Consider the following 17605-nt stretch of genomic DNA (forward strand, 5'->3'; position numbering starts at 1 on the left):
TGACCATTTCTTTGGTTTATTTCTACACTATCAATGACACACACACACCAGAAATGATTTAAGAGGAACAACACAAATATAAACTAAAACGATTTGAAATGATTTGACATTTCTGTTGTTTTGCGTTTGATGTAAAATGTCGATTTTCAAGACACACATGAAACAAATCTTCGTAAATGTCTGAATGATCTCAAGTAAGGTGATGAATATATTAATGTTCAGGTTATATTTAGAGGAAAACACAGTAACATTAACTTTGAGAAGACATCAGGAGGATTCCACTCAAAACTTTTATTCATTAAACATCGCTTGTGTCACACAAAGCAGCAAAAAACATCAGTGCTGGAGACACAAACGCACACACACACACACACAAGTTTCAAACTCACTTTGGTTGAAGCTTTTTTTGTCGATGTTGTCCGTCTGGACAACAGCTCTTAAACGGAAAAATCTTTGGAGCTGAAAGCTTGTGAACACGGTCAGTCTGGAAAATATTTTTTTTGGTTTGTCTGTGAAAAAATTAATCTATCGATCAATCTAAAAAAACTAAAGATGAAACTGTGTGAAGTTTAGTTGAACAGAAACTCGCTCATGAAAATAAACCACAGGCCTCATCGACGAAACACCCGCAGGGCCATGATGACAGTCGTTTGCAAAAACATTTGTACGAAAAGTTTCCACCACATCAGAAATAAACTAAATACACAAAACGTGATCACGTGGCATTTAACACTAGACTGATGTTAGCCCGTTGAGTTTTGACATACAAGGACACGTGTAGTGTTTGACACTAAGCTTGTTCGACTTGATGCGGCGTCGTAAGATCCGACAGGTGGTTGACGTCAAAGTACTGCGAGCACGATTCGACATAATAAACCATATGCAGTTAGCTTTCGAATCGCTCCCGCAGTACTGTGATGTGATCCGCATGTCGGATCTTGCGGCGCCGCATCAAGTCGAACAAGTCTAGTGTCCTAACGGCCATGTGCATCACCGAGAGGGCGGAGTCACAGACATTAGCATGAAATAATGTGTTGAGCTAGCACACAGTGATGATTCAAAATGGCCTTTACGGAAAAATAAAAGGCAAGTGTCGTCCAGTATTTTGTATGACGATACACAGATGATCGAGTGGTTTAATGTGTCTGAAAACATCAAACAGACAAAATACGCTCGCTGTCATTAAACATTACTCGTTTTAAAGCCGTCTAACCGTATTTATAAAGTTTAAGTATTTGATTTTAAAAACCTCCAAATGCATCGAATAGATTTCTGTGAGAAAATAAAACTCAAATGCATAAAACATCAAAGATCAGAATAATGCATTTGATTATAGATGTGAACTCACCCTTCAATAAAAGCTACAGATGACATGACAGGAATTGAAATAATCTACAGATTAACTTCCTGTCTCACATTTTTGGTTCGTTTAGACATTAGTTAGGAATTCAAGTTCATCCTTAAAGGTTTTGCACAGTGTGACGGAGTTCAGCTCAACAGACACGCAGGAAGAACGACACACGTCAGAATGTTTTTGGTTAGCAACAGGATTAAATCGCGTCTACATCTTTATTGGACCTTTGAGGCCACAGCGATGCTTTTAGCCGGCGTGGTCGTCGTAGCAACTGAACTCTGCACGTCACTGGTCACCTGTAGGTTGAGAGCGCCGCCTCCTGACAGCAGATGGGTGGGCAGCAGCGAGAGGCCGGACGGGTTGAGGAAGAAGGGCGTGCTCATCAGGCTGGGCGGAGCGTTACCTGCGGCGTTGTTGGCGAACAGCAGACCAGTGTTTCCATCGATGGAGGTGAAGGGGAACGCGCCTCCAGACACAAGAGCTGAAACGCAACACACGTCATGAAATGATTGTTTAATGTGGATGAACAGACGGACGGGCGGACGGTTACGTACCCTGTATAGTGGCCAGTGTGTTATTGTTCATCAGCGCTGGACTAAGAGTGCTGCCGAGGGCAGGAGCAAAACTAAACAGGGCTCCACTAAACACAGAAAACCAGTTAACAACCTTTCAAACACTGGAAGAATGAGACACACACACTCTCTCACTCACCCTTGTGTCAGTTGTGTGGGGAAACCGCCCAGCCCCGTGCCCGCCAACACCAGCTGACCTGTCCCCGGCGTCATGGTCGTTGCCGTGGATACCTGACCGCCGGCCGTAACGGACGGTGTCAGTGATGTCACTGCAGGGGCGGTTGTGGCTACAGCAGGACTCATGGAGATGACAGACGCAGTGTTAGAGGTCATGTGACCCAGAGAAGCACCTGAAACACACCCATATGACATCAGGTAAAGACGAGTGCTTGCATCGGCAGCTTCTTCACATTCGCAGAAGATCTGAGAGACTGACCGGTGAATGTGAGGTTTGGGATGCTGCTGGTGTTCAGAGAAACCACCGGATTTACCGTCAGTGTGTTTGTAGCGCCGGACACCTGCACACATACAACAACAAATGTCGAACATTAGAAAGATGTGTTCTGACGGATGAGAATCACTGAGCGCAGTTGTGTTGTTATTGTGATCTGGTACCGCTGGTGTTGATGTGTTGTAGATGGTTTTGATGGGCGAGCTGCTGCTGGGCGGATTGATTCTTTTCTGTTTCTGTCTGCGGTTACAGAACCAAACGCGCACCACCTCTTTCTCCATGTTGAGCTGATCTGCGATCAGCGTGACCTCCTCTGATGACGGCTTCTGACTCTGCTGTAGACACACACACACAGCGTCAAGTCTTTGCGTATTTTGAGATGTTGTGCTGCCCTCTGGTGTCGTGAAGAAACACTGCATACCTCCAGAAAACTCCTCTCTAATGCCAGACGGATGGTGGTCTCGATGCTGGTCCGTTTCTTCCTCCGTCGACTATCACACATACCGGGAGACATCTCGCTCGGACTAGACGCCGCGCAGTCGCTCGTCATGTTCTCTGCAGATGACAGAAAGTAAGAGACCTGTTGGAGTATTGTGAGAGAGCTTTGTATATGGCAGAACACCGAAGAATGAACGATGAACGCACCTGCGTCGTTCAGCCATTTCTCCAGAAGAGGTTTGAGTTTACACATGTTCTTAAAACTCAAGTTTAACGCCTCGAATCTGGAGATGGTGGTCTGACTGAAGTCATTCCCGTAGAGTTTCCCCATCGCCAAACCCACGTCACCCTGACACGCACACATCCACACTTACATAAAACACTGCAGCTTATCACAGTATAAAACAAAAGCAGTCATAGGAACCCGAAGTCTTACCTGAGTAAAACCCAGTTTTATACGTCTCTGTTTGAAATTCTTTGCGAATTGTTCCAGTTCCTCCAGATCACTGGCTTCTTCCACATACGTGGCGTCAATGAGTTTGGGCGTGACCGCCGGCGGGACGGGCAAGGCTGCGATTTTTCTTGTCGGAGTCGCTGCCTGTGAGTTTAAAGAGAATTCACTCGTTCACGAACATATTGACACTTGTCATCCTGACAGCTACTGAAACTCCACGCTGATGTCATTTATGATACAACACCTTCCTGTCACCGACAAGTCTTATTGCACATCGAGTCCCAAATTTCTGCACGTAAAAAAAATACGACCTCGTGTTGTGTCAATCATACTCACACACTGCCTCCGTCATAAAACAAATTCTGCATCCGTAGCGAGCATTTTAAGAGACGTTTTGACAATTCAGAGACACTGTAGCGTCAAAAACGTATACGAAGATTTCAGACTGTATGTGCAAAGACCTTTATATTGGAAAAATAACGCCTTTTTTACAAACTCAAAACTGCTGCAGAGTTAATGCAGAGTCTGTGAGTCCAGGTGAATGAATTGAAAACAGGTGTAAGATGAGGTGTGTGACCTGTGTGATGATGCTCTGAGACGGCTGGAAGTTCACTTGACTTTGAGGTAGTTGAGTCAGAAGATTGTGAGTTTGCAGGAGACCTGAAGCAGAATAGACAGAGAGAGAGAGAGAGAGAGAGACACTGGTGAAGAACAGACGTAATTGAAACACAAGTGTGATGTTGGTAAGGGTTTGGTTTCATACCGTTCTGTCCCTGAGCTGATGATGAGAAAATGAACTGCGGCTGCATCTGTTGTGTGATGGAGTGACCGGGCTGAACCAACACAAACTGCTGCAGACCCTGACAACACACACACACACATCATTTCAGCTTCATTAAATGAATAAAGACACCTCTGTTTTATCAACACTAAGATTTAACACTATTATTATTATTATTATTATTATGCAAGCCAGTAGTTCTCAGACTGTAGCGCCACCTGCTGGACCATAAGACTGGAAACGCACTAAAAAACTGATATACTTTTACAGATGAATTGAAATGATATTAAATGATATTTTTATGTGTAATTGTTTATCACAGGTTGATCATAAATGTCACATAACAACAACACAAACAGAGCGGGAATGAAGTTGAAGAGACGTCCATGTCAGACACTCACAGAGGCGATCTGGATTGGTTGGGACAGTGTTATGGGCGTGGCTGCGGAGGCGGAGATATTTGCTCCGGTGGTGCTGCACTGCTGACCTGCAGACTGCTGCATGGCCGCGGCGAGGAGCTGCGCCTGCGTCTGCTGCAACAACAGCTGCCCTGAACTCACACCCAACTGCACAAACACACGCAATAAACTGACCGTGAAATCTTTATCATAACCTTGAATAAAACTACAGCACATTATAATAAATCTGATTTACGCAATCTACACATCATCAAATCGAAGTGTTGTCTAGGTAGGCAGCTCACCAACGAGCGTCCAATAAAACAACATATCAATATACAGCACATATTCATCTCATGTGTTCTCACCTGTTGAAGTAATGCTTGAGCCTGGACATTACTGAGCGTTGCATGAGCGTTTGATTTCTCAATGGTCACGACGTTTGTTTGATCTGACAGGGATGAAAAAAATGTCTTAAACAACAACAACAACAGTGAGGTGAAATCAGTGATCGCACACAAACAAAGATGATTTACCTTCAACTTCATGTGTGTCGATCTCCATCGCGTTTTTACTTAAGTCTGCTAAGAGAGAGAAAAACAACAAGTGTGTTTTAAAACTCACAACAGATCCAACAAAAGCACAAGTGTGCTACATCACATCACAACGCTCTGAAGTGACCCCGTGTCTCAACACTCGTAAAGCGATGACGGACAGAACGCTCTGGAGACCAGTTTCTCACCTGTCGCTGTAATAACATCAGTGTGTAAAAGGTGAGCGTTTGAGCTGATGGATGATGTGCAGTTGCTTCAGCAGCGAGTCAAACACAAAGACTAAACACACATCAGTATTCACATCATCTCAAGCGGATGGAAATGTGAAAGAACTCATTAGAACAACTCGCCTTTGAAGTTTCACACACACACGCAGCTCTGAAAGCTTTCTGCATTATTCAACAGTCTCTATGAATATTTATCAGCTCATTAGCATATTAATTGGATACTTTGAGGATGGAGGATATGGCAGCAAGACAAAAGGCCAATTATCAGCAGTGTGTGTCTGTTTTAATTACAACAACGACACAGTCTTGTTCATTCAGATTGTGTGGATGCGGAGAAATCCTACAGACATACACTAAAGTCACAATATCACACTTTCCCTACACAAATAGAGAGAGAGAGAGCGAGAGAGCGAGAGACAGAGAGAGAGACTGAGAGAGAGAGCGAGAGAGAGAAAGACTGAGAGAGAGACAGAGAGAGAGAGAGAGAGAGAGAGAGAGAGAGAGAGAGAGAGAGAGAGAGAGAGAGAGAGAGAGAGAGAGAGAGAGAGAGAGAGAGAGAGAGAGAGCGAGAGAGAGAGCGAGAGCGAGAGAGAGCGAGAGAGAGAGCGAGAGAGAGAGCGAGAGAGAGAGAGAGCGAGAGAGCGAGAGAGAGAGAGAGAGAGAGAGAGAGAGAGAGAGAGCATCTCAGATTTGTCAATAATACAAATGTAACATTTCTGCTACACAATCACATTAAAAACTAAATTTAGTTTGTGGTTCTGGTTTATATATTGTAAACTGGAGGATGGACCTGAGGTTAATACGTATTATACTTCTATTTATTTATAATGCTCGTGCTACTGATTTAAAGCGATTGTTCACCCAAAAATGTCTTTCTTCTTCAGGACATATTTTGAAGAATGTTGATAACCGAACAGCGGTGGGAGCCATTGACTTCTATTGTATGGACACAAAACCAATGCAAGTGAATGGCTGCCATCGCTGTTTGGTCAACAAAAGTTTTCTAAATATCTTATTTTGTGTTCTGCGGAAGAAAGAAAGTCAACCAGGCTTAACATGACAAGAGGGCGAGTAAATGACAGAATTTTCTTTTTTGGGTGAACTATCACTTTTCACAGTTATCCTTACATAATTTGTATATAGCAGTTAAACTTTGTTTCTCATTTGTCATATATTGTCTTTTCTCAAAAGTTTACCGTCTTTACATACTTATGTTACATGTCTTGTCACTTCCACCTATATGTGCACTGGACGCTTCTGTCACGTAGACAAATTCCTTGACACGTGTGTATAAAGCACACTTAACAATAAAGGTCTTTCTGATTCTAAATACAGACCAGAATATCACAGATAGCCCTGGCCAGAGCCATTGAGAGAGAGAGTTGCGCCAACGGAAATTCAAAATGTCTCATGGAGCCTTCAGATAGTTATGTTTTCTCTTGAAATGCTTTATTTCTCTCATTCAATGATTTACCGCTTTAAATGGGTTAAACGTTTACCTCCATGAGCCGCCATTGCTGTAAAAAAATCTGTTCCATTGGAGTCTATGGAGTTGACGCAACTCTCTCAGTTTTCAATTTCAATGTACTTTATTGGCACGATTGCATGTTCTCACAATGTTGCCAAAGCTTTAAACATATGACAAAAAACATCTCTCTCTCTATTGCTCTGATCCTGGCCTAGCCAACCTATCAACTGCATAGCAACCATCCGTAACACTAGTAACGGTCTAACAACTACCTGGCGACCACCTCTTAAAAACCTGATTGATCGACAGACAGAAATAAATATAACATCACCAGTGTTCATTTAACCCATCAAAGACTGATCTGAATTATACGATGATAAAACTCACGTGCCTCAACCGTTGCCACGACAACAACTCTACCGAGAGAAAGAGAGACTTAAAAGAAAAGCCAAAGCTGGAGAGACACAATTTACATACTGCTGCTGTTGTCAGACTTTACAACGTCTGACACATAATACATTATGCACATATTTTAATTAATAGAATTTTAAGTAAGCAATTCATTAGCATTTTAAACTACTGAACGCCACGCTGAATAATTAAACACATAAAGGAGACTGAACTGTAGTCCAAACTTTTCTATTACACCGTGTCTACACCGGACGTGACAATCAGCTTGTTCTTATGCTGCGTTCAGATTTGAAGCCACTTTGTCGCTGCAAGTCGCCAGGTGTTGGCGGGTAGTTACCACTAGTGGTTGCCTGAGTGACGACATCCATTAATCACGTTAGCTCTAGCATCTTCCTATTGGCTGTCCCTCCTGAAAGTCGCTCTTTGCTTGCATGAAGTTGAAAGGCTTGTTCGACTTAATGCGGCGCCACAAGATTCAACATGCGGATTACGTCAAAGTCCCACGAGAGCGATTTGAAAAAGCATAAAAAGTTCTCTTTCGCATCTTGCGGCGCCGCATTAGGTCGAAAAAACTTGAAGACTTGCGACACTACTGCTCGTGTCGCAAGAAGTCACCAGCTCTCCATTGTACGCATGGTCAGGTATGAGATTTTGGCCGTATAATAACCTTAATCTAAAATACCACGGTTTCACGGTATTGCGGTGCTGCTATTACGACACTAAAATGTGTTATTTCCAAATGTCTGCGTATACAAAAAAACGACTTTTCAACTGGACACAAAACATTTAATTTGAACCAACATATAGACGTGTGTCGCGTAAAAATTAAGCATTCAAATATTCTTTCAAGAAAGGATTTTTTTCACATATATTAGACATTAACATAACATTTATTTTTTGATTGAATTTTACATTTTTCTGTTTAGTTTCTATACATTTTTGTGGTTTTTAAACCTTAACTCCTTTAAACCTCAGTAGAAACCGGTTTTCGGCCCATGCCTACTCAATTGAAATGAATGGGATCATGTTGTTTTGTCGTTTGTAGTGTGAACGAGGGGTTAATGGATTTGTCGCGTAGTGTGGACGAAATTTTTAATTGTAATGCATTTCTAAAATATTTTGTTGTGTTGCGTCGGTCAAATCCAGTTAAGACACAGTGTTAGACTTCATCAATATTTATCAGCATCAATAAACATAACACAAATTTACTTCAAAACTTACAAAAATAAAGTAATATCTATAAAATGTGAGTATATGAATCAGGTTAATTGAAAACATAATGATAAATGACTCATTCGTGAAGGTGACGTTTGTGGTTATGAATATTCATGAGTATATTTAGTTCTCGTGATGAATAAAAACTGTGACGCGCGTCATACATTATGCAAAATAATAACATTTCAGCATTTACGCAAAAGCTCATCTCGTGCAAATCAACAATTCGATGACTTCACACTGAAATATTACAACAGCTTCCGGAAGAAACGCACTTAATATGTCGTTCACATACGTGCGGTCGTGCGCATGCGCACACATCGCGAGAGAACCTGCTGGGGTATTTATGTTGCCCTGGGGGCAAACCGTTGAGTCCACGAGTAAACAGACACTCGACTTTTCATCCGTTATCAGTTTGCAGCAGAACAAAATGAACTTATAACTTAATGTTAGGTTTCACGTGCGCGTGTTCGCTTAGCAAACATATGAATATGTAAATGAGAGGCCGTTGAGTTCTCTCGCGCTGCGTAGCGACACAAAGCGCGTTGATAGCCGCGCTGCTAACTCACACTCGCAACACTACACGAACATCACGGACACCGCGCAAAACCCTTCAATCGACCCGACGAATCCCTTTAATCGCCGATATACCGTCCGCTGAAATATAATAATAATATGTGAATATGCAACGCGCGCGCCATTTCAAATCCTAAGAGTTTAGTGCAGAACAAACACACAACACTCATCTGACGGACTGCAAACACACAATATCAACAACAACAAAACAATAATCTTCATCTAGATGAACGAGTGGCACACGTGTGTGTGTGTTTACTCGAGGAGGATGGAAAGATTATGAATATGTAAAATGTAATAATTACCTGCAGTCGAGTGCTCATCTTGAGTCGTTGATCCACTGTCCGCCATTTTGAATATTTAGTGTGAGGGCGAAGCTCCGCCCACTGGAACAAGCGCACATCGCAAGATCTCCTGTAACTGACTTAAACATTAAACACTAATACAAAACCTAGCAAAGGTTACGCCACAGGTTTTATCCTCGGTGTCATTCTTCCCGAATAGTAAATTAAGTACATACAGTCTCTTTATATATAAGATATATTTATATGAAACAATAGTATTTATGTACTGCAGTAATATTTTTCTAGATCCACTCATTTTTGCACCTCGCTACAGTAAATGTTGCAGTATTTATTACAGTTTATTCCTTTACTTCATTTAATAATACAGAACAAATAAAGCATACTATGATCTCTTATTTGTAGTGATTAGTGGACAGTATACTCAAAGAAATTTACTTAAATAATTTTTCTCTTTAAAATATCTTGGATGTCAATTCTTACATTTGCAAACTTGTTTACTGTATATTTTCTCATTTGTACATGTGTGGTGGGATCAACCGGAGCTATTTAGACCTCTAGTGGTCTCTGACGTCATCGCAAGTGGACCATAAAATAATGCAACAGGATCTCTCTCGTGCCTCTACAGATCTATAAATAAAATCAGATCAACTACAAAGAGAAGAAAGACACAGCTATTCATTTCACTTTCAACCCCCCCGACATCACGTTTGTTCACTCATGTTTATTATTATTTATATTTGTTCTAGTTATGATGATGGCAATGACTGAGACATGTAAAGTATACATTGAATGTCTAAAAGCAACTGTTAGTGTGAACACAGCGTCATATACACGCCACGAGTGTTATTGCAGAAATGCACACAAATAACTGTCACTTAGATTTAATTTATTTCTGTCTGATAGCAGAGTGAGAGATTCTAGATGACGGTGATGTCACTCATATGATCGTGTATTCAGATTATTTATTATTCTGGATTCAAGTCTTTACTCAAGTGCTCACACAGTGATTTTTATAAACTACAGTCTGTATGTGTGTGCGTGTTTAGGATTGGTCAGTGTGTGACTCTTGTTTTCTCCACGCAGCGAGCACTTCATCATCTTCTATTTCTTCAGCGATGCGCGCTCGAGCTCTCTCTTTAATCTGAGCAATGAAAGCAGAGATTTCCTCGTCCTCGTCCTCATTCTCAGGTCGCGAGGAGCGAGTAGATCTTTGGTCTTTGGCATAAGAGCTCTGGCTTCTATACGTCACGGTTTCATCTATACCATTACACGGCGTCTCAGTGCAAGGTGGAGATCTCTGAAATCTCTGATAGTTCAACTCGGGACTAGTATCTCTACACAAATCCAGGTCATCGTCGGCCTGACGTCTGGACGTGAATCTGGATGTAAAGCTGTAGTTCTCCTCTTCATCTTCATGGACCGTGATTGAGCTCCTGCGGCTGGTGAAGTCAAACGCTGAGGGATCTTCTTCATAGGACGGTCGAGACATGCGGGGTTCAGGATCACCTTCATACGAGTTTGTTTTACAGGGAGGTCTCACGTTCTCCAGCCATTCGTCGATATTACTGCTGGTGTCACCCACTGATGCCGGGAGGTTGAGGATTCCTGAACGACCGAAATCTCGCTTGGGTTTCGGCTTCTCGCGTGGACGGGCTTCTACATCGTCCAGTCCGTTGAACTTTCCGAGCTCTCCCTCGTGTTCTTCATCCTCGTCCTTCTGCTTTTTCTTCTTGTATAACGTGCTGCGCTTGTTGTCTTCCGCAATCTTCTTCACCTCGTATGACGCCATCTTGTCTCGAAGGTCAGATTTTACTTCTTTCTCCATGCTGTCCAGTTTGTGAAGGTTCACCTGGTCTTGGAAGAGACTGTACAGCGGCACACTGGTTGTGGTAATTTTGCTCTTACGAGAGCTGGAGAGCGAGGAGAGGTTTGACGCTCCTCCAGAAGAGATCACAGACTCGGCTCTACTGCCGGCAGACATGACAGAGCGGGCCATCCCAGCTGCCGGCAGCGCACATTGGGCTCTACAGCGGGACAGAACGCTGGAAGATGTGGCTCCACTCAACATGGAGGCTCTGTCATCGTCAAACCCACGACTGAACACTGAAGCGGCTCTGGATGGAGCGAGACTCGTCCCCGTCTGCATCATCATCTCCGTTTGCTTCTGCATGAGCGTCTCGTTCACCACGCTGGTGATCCAGTTCTGTATGTTGGCGATGTTGACCATGGGCTCGCCGTTGGGGCCAATGACTGGAGCGGGAGGCGCCGGAGGATCTATGGGCTGCGATCGAGCACTGTGACCCGAAAGGACAGAAGATCTCCCACTCAACACAGACACATTATCGTCTCCAGCGACACTGGCGGACGGAAAGGCCCCAGCGCAGAACACCGACAGCGGGATGCTGCCACTCAGAGCGCTCTCGGTTTCCCAACCGCACACGGATTGGCTCTCCTCCAGTGTTTTCCTGGTGCGCTCCAAAAGCTCCACCCTTCTCTGTCGTCTCTTGATGGTGGCCGCGTCCTCTCCTCGACTCATCTGCAGGATCTCGTCCTTGTTCTCCTCGCCGCCATGTTTCTTTTGCTGCTTCAGTTTCCAGGTCTGATAGGCGGTTAAGTTGACGTCCTCCAGAGAGGGTGCCGGCGCCTCCGTCTCTCCCTCGCCGTTCTCTGACCCCGCATCTTTTTTGTTCCATCCGAACTGGATCCGCTTAATTTTCCACCTCTCCAAAGGACTTAAATCTTTGTTCTTTTTGCAGAAGTCGTACATGGAGCTGGAATCGGACATGATGCTCTGTGCGTCGTCTTCGATTTTTTTCTGTCTTGCTTCTCCGCCGATATCGTCGGCCTCTTTCTGTCTGTATCGCGCGGCGGCCTGCTCCTCGATCTCCTTCAACCGTTGTTTCCACAGATCGGAGTAGCTGCTGCAGCTCGCTGCGGTTCCGGCATCGGAAGCGGCTCGACGCGGGCGACGCCTGATCCGTTCTTTCAGCATTCTCACGTCTTGGCTGGTCACGCTCTCCAGGTCCTCGGGTCGTGGCACCTCGCTGGCGGAGGACTCGCCGTCATCACACATGAGCTGCGCCTCCCACCAATCCTCGTTCTGGTATTTCTCGTTGCGTTTCTGCCACTCTCTGATCATGCTGCCCAGATCTCCGTCTTCATCGTCTTTGTCTTCTCCAGGCAGGACGGGGTCCTCTGAAGTCACTTTCAGGTCAGTTTGACTCGGTCTAAAGAGAATTCCTGCTCTCATAGCGGCGGCGGACGACGCAACGCTGCTCATGACGCTGCCGCCGTCTTCCTCCTCCTCCACCATGATGGATTCAGCTTTAACTCCGAACACGCTCTGCTCCTCTTCATCCGGGTGAGTGCGGGTGTCTATGACAGAACACTGACTCAGGGTGTCGTCGTCATCGTCTTCATCACGTTCCTCCATTAAAGTCTCGTTGAGCCGACGCAGTTGCTTTAGAAAGCCTTCATTGGGGTTGATGGCACGTTTCTTTCGGATCTCTAGCAGCGCCTCCATGACGCTCATGTTCTGAAAGATCATCAGATAAACAGCAACCAGAACAGCAGAACGACTCACACCCATCATCGAGTTCACCAGAACTTTACCTGCAAAGTACGACAAGAGAAAAAGAATTAAGACACAACACATGCAACTGAACATCATGACGTCACACAGTGTCATGCAATACTCATGACAACTATAAAAACATACAGAAAATGAGACCAAAAAAAGAAGCTAAACTTAAAGAGAGACTTTTAATCATTTATTTATCTTCATGCCATTTGAAATCTGTTTGAGTTTCTTTCTTCTTCAGAACACAAACAAAGATATTTTGAAGAATGTTGATAATCAAACAACACCGAACTCTATCGTCTTCCATTGTATGAACACAAAACCACTGAGACATTTCTCAAAATATCTTCTCTCCAACGAAAGTCACATGCAGAAATTAGATTTTTGGTTGTACTGTCTCTTTAAATGACGACGCTCTGCTTTTACGTGATTCAGGAACTGAAGAGGTGACGGTTTATCTGCTGTGAAGTCTAAAAATTTCTAAAGTCCTTCACTCTTCTACACGAAACGACTTGAGGCTTCAATACTTAACCATAATAACAACAACTCTACAGTCTCTGAAACTCCAGAAAAATCCAGAAACTCATTTAATAAAGAAAATAAATACATCGACAAGCGAGTCACTTCAGAACATCAGAAGAGATAAAGGGAAAGTCTTGTCACCTCTTTGCGTCAGTAAAGCATCATCCAGAAACTCAGCAGACGAGCGGAAGTGAGGCGACATGTCAGACTCCGAGAAATCATCGATCTCAATGCCCATATACGAGATGTTCATGTTCTGATAGAACGTCTGACCCGTGTAAACTCCCGTCCCGTGAGCTGCATTCAAAACATGAGTGATGCCGAGACGCTTCAGACGAGATTTATTTACTGCCACGGACCTGAGACAAACATGAGACATACGTGAGACACACTTGACCTGTCATCATCAAATGTCATAACACGGGAGAAACTGCTGAGGTCTCCTACCATACAAAAGACAAATCACGGATCAGTTCTCTTTTAAATCTCAATGATTTCTCCTAGACATGAATGAGATTCGATGGAGAGCGAGCGGAAACTTTTGTTTAAGTCTCATCTGCATCTCAGATATTTCTTCTGAGAAAAGTGTCCGAAATCTGACAAATGTTATTATTAATGTTTGAGAAGAGATGTCAACAACGTGTTGAGCTCAGATTCGTTCATTCATTCATGAGTTTCTCGCAAATCCAGATTCTTTCACCTCTTCAATCTACTGTACATTAATTTACACCTCCAGACTCTTCATGTGTTTACACAACCACACTATCATTTGATTCTGTTTTCATTTCTCTCAAGAGAAACATCTGAGAATAAGTTGAGACTTCGACAAGAATCTCCAGAGCTATGAAAGAGCAACATCTGAGCAATAAGAGTTCCTCTCAGGGTTAGTTTTCAGACACTGGTTTCATGCTGGACAAGTCGAGGATGTTTTGTGTCGAGTTTATTTTGACTCACTTCTCAGCGATGTAGACGTTTGGCCAGACTTCGTCTACAGGGTTGAACGGAGCTTCATGTTTATCGTGTAGCAGACTTCTCTGGATGTCCAGTACACAGGGTGTATTATAAGGACTCCGGTCGTCCATCATGTCTTTAACTCTGTTATACAGATCCTCCACCATCAGCTGCTCGGCTGTTTCCAACATCATACTGTCAGACGTCTCAGTGGATCTCACGTCTCTGCTCTTCAGCTCTGAGGACAGCACACACACATTCAGTCCTCGACATGCTTTAGGCCTATCGTAAAGAAAATCATAAAGAACGAATCCGGTTTTCTTTTCGGACCTTCGTTGATGATCTGTTTGGCAGCGATGGCAGATGACAGATGGATGGGCTCCATGAAGATGCTCTCAGCGTCTGAGCCAGAGATCATAGAGAAACGATCTGATGCTGTAGAGAAGCTGTGTGTGAAATAAAACAGAGTCAAAAACACAAGTGCAACACACTCCTGCATCACTGATCTGTGTGTGTGTGTTGACCTGGGGGACGGACAGCGCAGGTAATGCGACTGAACATCTCTGACCGACACCACTTCATCTGCATCCTGCTGTTCCGTCCCAGCGCTGCTCTCACCAGCCGACGCCATCATCTTAAAGAGAGAGAGAGAGAGAGAGATGTCATTAAGTGTACGGGGGCAAATGTGGCATCACAGTGGTTTTGTAGTAAGTTCAGGGACAAAGACACACTTTGCCTTCACACAGAAAAGACATCAATCATTTAAAAAACAAACAAACAAACAAACAAACAGAGACCGACAGACAGAGGTATTGAGTGGACAGATGAAAGCATTTGTGCTGAATTTAGGTGCATTTTGTTTCATTTATATGATGTTCCTTTGAAAATGAATATATAAACAGGAAATACATTTTGCATAACAAACCAAAGAGAATCCTAGGGAATCTCCCATATATGAACACCATATATTTATATAGATATAATCTGTAAAAGAAAAGAAGTACATGCGGGTTTGTGTTTGTTATATGAGTGCAATAACAGGACACAACAAAACCACACGACCGAAGAGAATGGCTGAATTTCATAGGAAATATGTCGATGGAGATTTCCAGCTTATGGAATACTTGACCGAAATTCTGTCATCGTTGACTTGCCTCAAATCGTTACAAATGTGTATAAATGTGTTTGTTCTGATGAACACAGAGAAAGATATTTGGAAGAATGATGATAACCAAACAGATTTTGCCCCCCATTGACTTCCATAGTAGGAAACATACAACGGTGGTCAAAAGTGCCCCAGAAGTGTTTGCACTTCTGAGTCCTACATTCTTCAAAACGTCTTCTTTTGCGTTCAACAGAACAGAAAATTGAATATGATAGTTTTTTTTCTACTATGGGAGTCAAGATCTGTTTGGTTATAAACATTCTTCCAAATATCTTTCTCTGTGTTTATCAGAACGAAGAAATGTATGCACATTTGTAACAACTCGAAAGCGAGTAAATGAAGATCGTTTTTGGGTGAAGTATTCCTTTAATCATTAGTAAACATAGTTTATTAAAAACATTTAAGACAAAATACCATATCTGCTACAGAAACCTTGACATCTGAGTATTATCATAAATGTACTATGATTTACATCATCAATAGGAATAGCGGTGACTGTTTGCAAAAACAACATTTTTTTTGCTCAATCACAATGTATTTCTCAACACAGAACGTAGCAATTAACCATGAAAAACTTTAAAAAGTAATTAAGTCCCTCATGAAACATTTAACTTGAGCGCTTGTGTTATCTGTGTGTGTGTTTGTCTATATATAGAGTCTGACAGCTGCAGAGATACTTCTAGAGCTGAAGGAGGTCACACACACACACACACACAACCACACAAACAGAACATGAAGAAAAGTACTAGTTTATAATATCTACGAGTGTTGAATATAAGAGCGCTTCATTCTTTATTATGTGAAACAGTTGAATCATGAATTGGATTGAGATTTTTCTGACCTGAATGTGTTTGTTGGTGTGTCGGCTCGAGCGGTCCGTCTCAACAGGCCCTCAGAGAAGATACTGTGAGTGTGTTTAGACTCTAAACTTAGATGCTCCTCACCCCCGGGGCCGTCCCTCAAAACAGCTGTGACATCATCACAGGGGCACGAAAAGAGCCAATACAACTCCACAAACAAAAGAAAGAAATGCATTTTCCATTCAGTTTGGTTCTTTTTACAATTGTGAAAATTAGTCGCAAAATAATCCTGATAACAATGTTAAAATCCCCATAATACCGGCACAACATTTTTGTAGTGTGATATATACTGATAAATAGAAAGTATTTGGAGTAGATGTGAAGGAATGTGTTTTTTTATGAATTGGTCGGTAATGATGCTTCACAAAACGGATTAAGACAAGCGTTTACTTTTTAAAAAAGGGATAAAAATCGAAATGTAAATTTTTCCACCTTGTACTTCTGGAAAAACACTGAATAATTTCAGTTAATTATTTTGCTCAATAAATTATTTCGAAACTTTAATGTGACAAACAAAAAAGCTATTATTGTATTAACCTATGGTAATATCATTGTTTTGTTCTCATCTGTTTGTCAAACAGAAGAATAGCAACACACAGTTTCCATGAAAATCCCACCTGTGTGTAAATAAGAAAAATGTTGAGCCCATCAGATTTCACCTTTATTGAGAACACATGAATGCCTTTTCCCCACAGATGACATTTAGAGCGACAACATTTAAAGGGATACTCTACTACCATATCAAAATGTCCCCACATTTGACTCGCCATCAAGGCATCCTGACTGAATATGGTTTTCTTCTTAAAAAATAATACAGAGCGCTTCAGAGTTTTAATATCATGGCGGTAGAATGGGAGTGAATGGGTGTTGATTTTTTGAAGCTCCAAAAACCAATGCGCGTGAACCAGAGGCTTGTTTTTCCGGCAAATGACGGTGATGAAAGCTCCCACCAGAGTAGACGCTTTCCGACTGGAACAAAAACGGAAAATGCAGGTGTTCGTCACCAGAAGTTACGACACGTCTGCATCATCTGCCTGAAAAACAAGCCGCATTTGAGAAATGACGGAACTTTCAACATTAATAGATATGTCTCTTAACTGGACGCATCGATTGGCTTCAGCCGGGTTTTTTGATCGATGGATGCAATTTTGGGCACATTTCGCATTCTACCGCTTGGAAGTAAAATGATAAGTGGTATTATAACTCTGACTACATTATGCTTCAAGAAGAAAACCATATTCAGTCAGGATCCCTTGAAGGCGAGTAAAACATGGGGACATTTTGATTTGCTAGTAAAGTGACCCTTTAATGTCAGAAAATTCA

General features: G+C 42.6%; 2 protein-coding genes across 3 annotated transcripts; both read right to left on the reverse strand.

Moving 5' to 3' along the window:
* Positions 1–276: 276 nt before the first annotated feature.
* Positions 277–9292, reverse strand: pou2f1a (POU class 2 homeobox 1a). Of its 2 annotated transcripts, none has more exons than XM_079462344.1 (14): positions 9205–9292; positions 4985–5032; positions 4817–4899; positions 4452–4616; positions 4033–4129; positions 3847–3929; positions 3252–3413; positions 3023–3164; positions 2799–2932; positions 2542–2712; positions 2363–2444; positions 2066–2276; positions 1909–1994; positions 277–1835 (listed from the first exon to the last, which is right to left on the reverse strand). In XM_079462344.1, exons 1-14 carry the CDS (start codon positions 9248–9250, stop codon positions 1570–1572), a joined length of 1776 nt encoding a protein of 591 aa, XP_079318470.1. In that variant the 5' UTR covers positions 9251–9292; the 3' UTR covers positions 277–1569. The 2 variants fall into 2 exon arrangements, with proteins under 2 accessions (XP_079318470.1, XP_079318471.1); XM_079462345.1 differs by lacking the exon at positions 9205–9292 and adding an exon at positions 5191–5309.
* Positions 9293–9885: 593 nt separating this feature from the next.
* dusp27 (dual specificity phosphatase 27) lies at positions 9886–14489 on the reverse strand. The gene is made up of 3 exons (XM_079461992.1): positions 14261–14489; positions 13448–13665; positions 9886–12816 (listed from the first exon to the last, which is right to left on the reverse strand). Exons 1-3 carry the CDS (start codon positions 14449–14451, stop codon positions 10247–10249), a joined length of 2979 nt encoding a protein of 992 aa, XP_079318118.1. The 5' UTR covers positions 14452–14489; the 3' UTR covers positions 9886–10246.
* Positions 14490–17605: the final 3116 nt, after the last annotated feature.

Source organism: Barbatula barbatula (assembly GCF_947034865.1).
Source record: "Barbatula barbatula genome assembly, chromosome: 8".
NCBI classification, from domain to species: Eukaryota; Metazoa; Chordata; class Actinopteri; order Cypriniformes; family Nemacheilidae; genus Barbatula; species Barbatula barbatula.